Below are 9,199 nucleotides of genomic sequence, written 5' to 3'. Positions count from 1 at the left end.
GCCAATTGGAGAAGCTGGTGCTGGATCTGTGATGATCACAAATGTTGAGCTCAGTAGCTCCTAGTTTTATAAGCATTAAGACTGTAAAAAGATCATTACTTATAATCTTATACTTCAGTGCTCATGTTAGTTCTCACTCTCCAGTGTTCTGTATTGTTGAAAGATTTATGATCAAACTCTTGATGTCACCCAAATGAGGATGGGTTCCCCTTTTAAATCTGGTTCCTCTCAAGATTTCTTCCTCATTACATCTAAGGGAGATTTTCCTTGCCACAGTCACCACGGCTGCTCATCAGGGATAAACACACACCGTTCACCTTCACTGTTGATTTCTGTAAAGCTGCTTTGAGACGATGTGTGTTGTAAAAAGTGCTATAGAATATATTATATATATATATATATATATTCTATAGAGAAAAAAAAAAAAAAAAATATATATATATATATATATATATATATATATATATTTATTTATTTATTTATTTATTTATTTATTCATTCATTCTATAGAAAATGCTCTACCACCTTTAGTGGACTTGGCTATTCGGGGAACTACTTGAAGCCCAGAGTTTTGAGATCTCAGGGAGCGTGACTGATTGTAACGTGTTAAAATAATTAAACTATAAATTAACAAAATATTTAGTTAACAATTTTGTCCCGTGTGTAGGTTTCACCCTGAAGGGTATTCAACCTGCCAGGATTTGGAAGTGTGACAAGGAGTTCACACTGGACTTTCTCTCGTGCCTGGCAAACAGTAAATACAAGCACAAAACAAGGGAACAAAAGAAGGGACCGGTTTAACACATCTCTGTTCTATTATAAACATAATTAATAAAAAGAAAACCATCTAAACAGGTTCCAGATGAGGTTCTGTGAATGTTCTGAAGAGACGTTGTGATGTAAAACAATTAATTTGAATCCACACTCAAAACATAGACTTTAGAGCGGGACAAGAGGGAAAAATCAGTTTTTTCTCCAGAAAGGAACAAACGCCACCTAAAAACTAAAAAGAATTCTACACTGGATGAACATATTTAGCAAAACTGAATTAAATACCTCAGATTTTTCAAACAAATATATATGGCAAAAATTGTATAAATATATATGGGAGAGACCAGGGTAATGTAATTTAAATTATACATAATATTGAAAAAAAATCCTTATTATATAATAATTTAAGATTTTCACAGAGGAATTTGTCCCAAAGCAGCTTTACATAAATAAATAAAAGACAAATATTTGTTTTAATATTTCTAATGATGGAGTCAGAGGTGACTCTTCTTTCACAGGATTCAATTTAACATCTACAAATTCCTTCACAAACACTCACAAAAGGTCACAAAAAGAACATTTCACCAGCTCATAGCCTGAAACATGCAGAGTTGTGAGAACTTACTTTTACCTATTTATATATATCTGTATCTATATCTGTCAGATTATACCTATTCTGATTCATACATTCTGATATATACATGTGCATTTACATACACACACACACACACACACACACACACACATACAAACAAAATACAATAACACAAACATTGTATTTTTCCCATTTAATTGTGTTTATTGGAATCATTTAAAAAAAAATAAACCCAACCTTAATAAATCACCATTTTATTTGTGTGACTGATGATTATATGTGAATGTGTTTGGATTTTAGTGAAAGTCATTACAGAATCTAACACCACATCGATGAAATGCTTCTTTTTTTTTTTGCACTTTTCCACAAACCAAGTGTCATTTTCTAATTTTGTTTCATAAAGAAGTGTGACAGAAATGCTGATATCAAACACTGTTCTCTATACACACGTCCTACTCTTTTTACAGACTTGGACAGATTTGAGATGTGGAAAAGACTAAACTATGTGGAAAAAACTAATGTTAAACCCTGAATCTATAAATAACAGCCCCCCTGTACCAGAACTAAACATCATGAAGGAAACAATGCAATCATAAAACTTAAAGCAGTGCACGACCCGCATGGCTATTTTTACATCTTCAACACACACACACACAAACACACACACTCTCTCTCTCTCTCTCTCTCTCTTAAAAGCATAATGTGCTGAAGAAATAGTTCCCACTAACTCTAAAGAAAGTGTAAAATGAAGACATGAAGCACACCCTGACTTTAATCCAATCCCCCTAAACCCTAACAATTTACTTGTACTTCTGACCAAAATGTAATTAAACACGAGTCAGATCCACACTGAGTTTAGGGGGAAGAGCTTCAGCCTCATCCTCCTTTACCAAAGAACTGACAATCAACAGAGAGGATTGTGGGTATGGCTTCAGGTTCTTCTCCTTCATGTACTCCAGGTCTCCATAAATACTCAGTTTCTATATAGATAAAACAAATACACAGTGTACTGTGAAAATTTAAAAAAAAAAAATTATAAAATCAATATTACTGAGAGATTATTTATGGTGTTGAGGTTTTGACGTTAAAAGACAAGTTAATGCGGGCTGCTGTGTTGGACCAACCCTAACCCTAACCCCTACCCTGACTCTAAACCCTACCCTGCCCTAATCCCTACCCCTACTCTAAACCCTACCCTGCCCTAATCCCTACCCCTACTCTAAACCCTACCCTGACCTAAACCCTACCCTGCCCTAACCCCTACTCCAAACCCTACCCTGCCCTAATACCTACCCCCACTCTAAACCCTACCCTGCCCTAACCCCTAACCCTATTCCTACCCCTGCCCTAATCCCTACCCCTAATCTAAACCCTACCCTGCCCTAATCCCTAACCCCTACTCCAAACCCTACCCTAACCCCTAACCCTATCCCTACCCTGCCCTAATCCCTACCCCTAATCTAAACCCCACCCTGCCCTAATCCCTAACCCCTACTCTAAACCCTACCCTGCCCTAACCTCTACCCCTACTCTAAACCCTACCCTGCCCTAACCCAATCCCTACTCTAAACCCAACCCTGCCCTAATCCCTACCCCTACTCTAAACCCTACCCTAATCCTTAACCCCTACTCTAAACCCCACCCTGCCCTAACCCCACTCTAAACCCTACCCTGCCCTAATCCCTACACTCTAAACCCTACCCTGCCCTAACCCCTACTCTAACCCCTACCCTGCCCTAATACCTACCCCTACTCTAAACCCTACCCTGCCCTAACCCAATCCCTACCTAAACCCAACCCTGCCCTAATCCCTCACCCCTGCTCTAAACCCCACCCTAATCCCTAACCCCTACTCTAAACCCTACCCTGCCCTAACCCCTACTCTAAACCCTGCCCTGCCCTAACCCTATCCCACCCTAACCCCTAACCCCTACTCTAAACCCTACCCTGCCCTAATCCCTACTCTAAACCCCACCCTGCCCTAACCCCTACTCTAACCCCTACCCTGCCCTAATTCCTACCCCTACTCTAAACCCCACCCTGCCCTAACCCAATCCCTACTCTAAACCCAACCTTGCCCTAATCCCTCACCCCTGCTCTAAACCCCACCCTAATCCCTAACCCCTACTCTAAACCCTACCCTGCCCTAACCCCTACTCTAAACCCTGCCCTGCCCTAACCCTATCCCACCCTAACCCCTAACCCTACTCTAAACCCCACCCTGCCCTAATCCCTACCCCTACTCTAACCCCAACCCTATCCCTACTCTAAACCCCACCCTGCCCTAATCCCTACCCCTACTCTAAACCCTTCCCTGCCCTAACCCCTAACCCTATACCTACCCTGCCCTAATCCCTCACCCCTACTCTAAACCCCACCCTGCCCTAATCCCTAACCCTACCCCTACTCTAAACCCTACCCTGCCCTAATCCCTAACCCTACTCTAAACCCTACCCTGCCCTAATCCCAACCCTAGTCTAAACCCTACCCTGTCCTAATCACTAACTCTACCCCTACTCTAAACCCAACCCTGCCCTAATCACTAACTCTACCCCTACTCTAAACCCCACCCTGCCCTAACCTCTACCCCTACTCTAAACCCTACCCTAACCCCTTAAATACTAACCCCACCCCTACTCTAAACCCTGCCCTAATACCTACCCCTACTCTAAACTCTACCCTAACACCTAAACCCTACTCTAAACTCCTACCCTAAACCCTACTCTAAACCCTACCCCATCTTAAATCCTATACCCACCCCTACTCTAAACCCTGCCCTAATCCCTCACCCCTACTCTAAACCCTGCCCTGCCCTAATCCCTACTCCTACTCTAAACCCTGCCCTGCCCTAATCCCTACTCCTACTCTAAACCCTACCCTAACCCTAACCCTACTCTAAACCCTACCCCATCTTAAATCCTATACCCACCCCTACTCTAACCCCTAGCCCTACCCCTACTCTAAACCCTGCCCTGCCCTAATCCCTACTCCTACTCTAAACCCTGCCCTGCCCTAATCCCTACTCCTACTCTAAACCCTACCCTAACCCTACCCCTACTCTAAACCCACCCTGCCCTAATCCCTACACTCTAAACCCTACCCTGCCCTAACCCCTAACCCTATCTCTACTCTAAACCCTGCCCTAATCCCTAACCCATAACCCTGCTCTAAACCCCACCCTGCCCTAATCCCTAACCCTACTCTAAACCCTACCCTGCCCTAATCCCTACCCCTACTCTAAACCCTACCCTGCCCTAATCCCTAACCCATAACCCTACTCTAAACCCTACCCTGCCCTAACCCCAAACCCTACCCCTACTCTAAACCCTACCCTGCCCTAATCCCTACCCCTACTCTAAACCCTACCCTGCCCTAATCCCAACCCATAACCCTACTCTAAACCCTACCTGCCTTAAATCCTAACCCCACCCCTACTCTAAACCCTGCCCTAACCCTACCCCTACTCTAAACCCTACCCTAACCCCTACCCTCCCTTAAATCCTAACCCTTCCCTTCCCTAAAACCCTACCCTAAACCCTACCCCTACACTAAAACCCTACCCCTGCCCTAACCCTAAACCCTACTCCAAACCCCCTACTCTAAACCCCTACCCTAACCCCTAAACCCTACTCCAAACCCCTACCCCTACTCTAAACCCCTACCCTAACCCCTACCCCTACTCTAAACCCCTACCCTGCCTTAAACCCTAACTCTTAAACCTCCCCTAAACTCTAACCCTACAATAACCCTACTGACTATGAGCACTGCAAGGTGATTTATTTATGATATTGTGCAACATTTATGATCAGTGTTGTGTAAGAGTCGTTGTGTAAGTGTTGTGTGTGTGAGGTTGTCTTTGCTGCATGCTATATGTGTGCAGCATTAATTATCACGAGTCAGAGGTTTTAGGGAATTAGGGTTATGTACCTCAGCAGGGACGTATTGATCTGCAGCAGTGGCCATCGTAGCACAGCAGATCCAAATTAGAACAAGAACCGACAGAACCAGAGTAGTGGTCAAAATCCAACCAGGTATCCACGGGCTCCTAAACAAGCGTGTGCGCGCGCACACAAAAAAACCCTTAACTTTATAACATTAATTTATGAATTTAAACAACAAATTCAGCATTGACGGCTGTTCACGCTAAAAGAGCATTTTTCATTGAAAATAAAGTGGAACATCTGGACATGTATAGATTTATTGGGTCCAAATAAATTTTCATAGTTACATTACCGAGTTTATTTAATAAAAGCAAAAGGAACAACCATGTGTCTATCAAACACCATAAAAACACCACCTTCACCTGTGTAAGGTCTGGGTAGGATCATTTTGTTGATTAGCTGGACGCAGTTCCCCGACACCACCTTTAACCTTTAACATCTGCATATCAATCACCGACTGGGCCTCACAGTCTGCAGTTATATTAGGGGGGTCTTGCGTCTAAGTATCTTCCCTCAATGACACAAAGACAATAAAAAGACCACTTCTAGTTGACTTCAAAGGGGCATTCAAATGATAAGATGGTTCATGCTCTAAACTCGGCTCCAGTATGTCTGCTCACATTTTCACTGCATACTTTTGATGTTGCTACATGCAAAATTACTTGTACGGTGTAAAGGGGGGGTCGTGTCTTTCTCGGCCGGGTGGGATAACCCTGCTGTAGAATTAAGGAAAGATGATGCTGTCTGTTTGGTGGACAAACAGATGCAATAATTGTAACATTAATTCTATTACTGTTAATTCTAATCTAAATATTTATGATTAATTATAACCTGTTATAATTACTTATAGGTATTTCCCTTTTTGAGCTAAATTCGTTACACCTGTTTAGACCAAGATCAATGTAGGTGTTTTCCTCTGTGACATTCTATTTTTCCCACATTTATAGGAAATCATGTCCTATAGACTTGTCCTGTTCTCTCACATTCTCTCACACACACACACACACACACACACACACCTGGAGAGACAGTTGAGGAGGTTGTAGTCGTCCTGTGAGACACTTTGATCCTGGGCTACAACGCCGAGTCTCTCCTGACTAAAGCTGCTGTATTCTCTGTAAACCGGCTCAATAATCCCAAAATCTGCAAAAGTGAAACAACATGCAGCTTCATCTTCTGTGTGATATTCACATTACTGTAAACTCAGAAATACAGGTGTTTATAATCTCATTACCCTCCCAAATTTTGTCATTTCCATCAGAAAAGGTATAAATACAGAAGAGACAGGGAGGGGGGATTATGGGTAAGGACATTCATACCTGGATTCTGAGGTTCCTCCTTCAGCTCCTCCCTCTGCTGGTCAATCTGAGACACAAACTGAACCTGTGGTCCAGTCTGGAAAAAAATGAAGAGGACCACAATTTACTGATCATAATTTCCTATACAAATACGAGATTATATTTTGATTAATGTTGTAAAGAGACAGTGGGCTTTTGAAAGCAATTAAATAAATCATGATCATGTTTTATTTATTTTGTTGTTTTGGGTTATGAGGTTCATCGTGTAAATAAGTGTTTTTAAACAGTTATAAGCACACAATGATCATTCTAAAGTTATTATACAACAAGAAAACACTTAGTAGGTGATAATCCAGGTGTGAGGTGTTACAGGAGTTACAACGATGATTCAACTGACTGCAAACTACCTGTTTGTTCAACAATCTGAACTCACACTGGAAACTTCCAGCCAATCACAGTATTCACACACTATTCACAGAGACCCGAGGGGAAGTGGCTTCACTTATAAAACACACATATATTGCATGTGTTTATAAAGAATCAGTTTTGTTGTGTGGCTGTAGCAGTAATTTACAAGTGTGTATACCGTAATTTCCGGACTATAAAGTGCACCCAAATATAAGCCACACCCACTGAATTTTAGAAAGATTTTAATTTTGAACATAAATGAGCCGTGTCTACACTGAAACTAATGAACTTTACACAGGCTTTAATGAAAGACAGTGTCTGTTACACGGCTTGTATCTAAACAGCAGCCTACCAAGAAAATCATTGTTCACTGTCTTCCTCCTTCCTTTCACAACTATTTCTCTCGAGAGTTTATCTTTTGGCATCGTCGTGTGTTTAAAAATTACCATCGGTGAATCTTTTCTCCCGATGCCGTGCAGCTCAGAACACAGGTGAAGTGTGTTTTCATGCCCGGTTGTTTTCAGCGTGACGAATGATTCGCATTTCCTGTAGACAGTCCGAGTGAGCGGCAGGTCAAACGTCAGAGGAACATCATCCATATTTATGATGTGGTGCGGCCCGATTCAGTGGGAGCGCATCTGATTTAATATTAAGAGTTTCATTGGTTCACCTGAACCCGTTCAGCAATTTCATTGGTCTAACGTTATGGGGTTCAGTTTTTTGGTTTGAAGTTTGTGAAACCGGGAAAAACACAGGAAAAATCCAAAAATTAGCCGCTTCGTTGTTTAAGCCACGGAGTTAAAAGCGTGGGAAAAAAGTAGCAGCTTATAGTCCGGAAAATACGTTAATCTCTACATCAGCTGGATAAAATGATTTTCTTCCTTATACCATCTCAGGGAGGTTTCTTTTTTTTGCCAATGTTGCCACTGAAACGCTCCGTATAGATCAACTTATAAAAATCAGCAATTAGTCCCTATATGTTTACGTGATCAATTTATATTTGGGACAATTTTCCTTATTAAAGACTAAACTGAATAGAGGAGGATCAGCATGTTTTATTTATTATATGTTGTTTTTGGAGAAGTATCTGAGATACAGTGTTTGGAATGACAGAAAAAAAATGAAATTTCACCTGGAAAACAACAACTTTGCCATCATCTGCCTGCAAGTAAAAGGTCCAGGATGTGGTGATGAATTCATGGGCTTGGTTCATCATGTCCTCCCAGAACCCTCTTACCAGGGTGAGGGGGTAAAGCAGGTGGATTCGGGGCATCATGGCCAACAACTTCAAACAAAAGCACAAAAAAATGGATGTGAGGAAACGAAACGTGTTTTATGATGATGAACTTGAACAGAGTAGTTCAGCTTTTGTTCCTCACTGTGTTCACTTTAATTCTTCATTATTAAACTGATCACTGTTTCACTTCCTACTGTGATTATCCTGATATTAAATGATGTATTATAATGTGTGATGTAGGCACATGTTCCTGCAGTATAGTTCTGAACCTGCTCTTGTCGCTGCTCAGCGAATGGAAGTTGGTTCTGGCAGCCGAGACTGCAGGCGAACTCTTCATCTACTCCATCATACGCTTCATGACACGCTGTAGAAAGAAACCGGTTCGAGTGTAAACACTTGGGACATGTGGATCAAACCACTGAAATAAAGGGGCTTGGTGTTTACCAGAATCACACTCGGATTTGGTCTGGTTCAGGTTTTCACCGTCACCCACAAACTGGCAAATGGAGAAAAGTCTGCATCCTCTCTGACAGGCGAACAGCTCAGCTTCCTGCAACACATCCAGCAGGCGTCATTCCAAACACAACAGCACACAGTCATATAGAGACTTTTATTACCGATTACTCAGAGCTGAAATATAAACTGATTAGAAAAGCAGGAAAACAGCTGCGCTAATCCACCTGTTAGCTGCACATGCTAACTCACCCGCGGGTAAGTGTGCAGGCTGTAAGTCATCCGGCAGCTTCTGTGACACGAAGACGTGCTGCCCAGAACTCCATCGAAAGCCGAAGCAGAGCAACAGAAAAACACTGAAAAACTCAAAGTCAGAAAAAAGCAGACGGACTTCATCTCCGACCGTTTCTGCTCCAACACAACAAACACTGCTCCACTTCCGCTTGGTGCGCTGCCAAGTATCGCGAGAAAACGCGCGACTTCCGGGTTCGCTGAC

General features: G+C 42.2%; 1 protein-coding gene across 1 annotated transcript; it reads right to left on the bottom strand.

Annotated features, from left to right (window-relative positions):
- Window positions 1-1,544: 1,544 nt before the first annotated feature.
- On the bottom strand, window positions 1,545-9,174 carry tmem59 (transmembrane protein 59). Its single transcript, XM_046862808.1, has 8 exons — window positions 8,956-9,174; window positions 8,695-8,800; window positions 8,520-8,614; window positions 8,146-8,298; window positions 6,627-6,702; window positions 6,327-6,450; window positions 5,294-5,411; window positions 1,545-2,346 (listed from the first exon to the last, which is right to left on the bottom strand). The coding sequence occupies exons 1-8, from the start codon at window positions 9,097-9,099 to the stop codon at window positions 2,194-2,196; spliced, it is 969 nt and encodes a 322-aa protein (XP_046718764.1). The 5' UTR covers window positions 9,100-9,174; the 3' UTR covers window positions 1,545-2,193.
- Between the last annotated feature and the right edge of the window lie 25 nt (window positions 9,175-9,199).

The sequence above is a fragment of the Silurus meridionalis genome, chromosome 12 (genome assembly GCF_014805685.1).
Source record: "Silurus meridionalis isolate SWU-2019-XX chromosome 12, ASM1480568v1, whole genome shotgun sequence".
NCBI lineage: Eukaryota > Metazoa > Chordata > Actinopteri > Siluriformes > Siluridae > Silurus > Silurus meridionalis.
The sequence above is the reverse complement of the archived record's forward strand: the minus strand, read 5'-3'. Positions and strand labels throughout refer to the sequence as shown.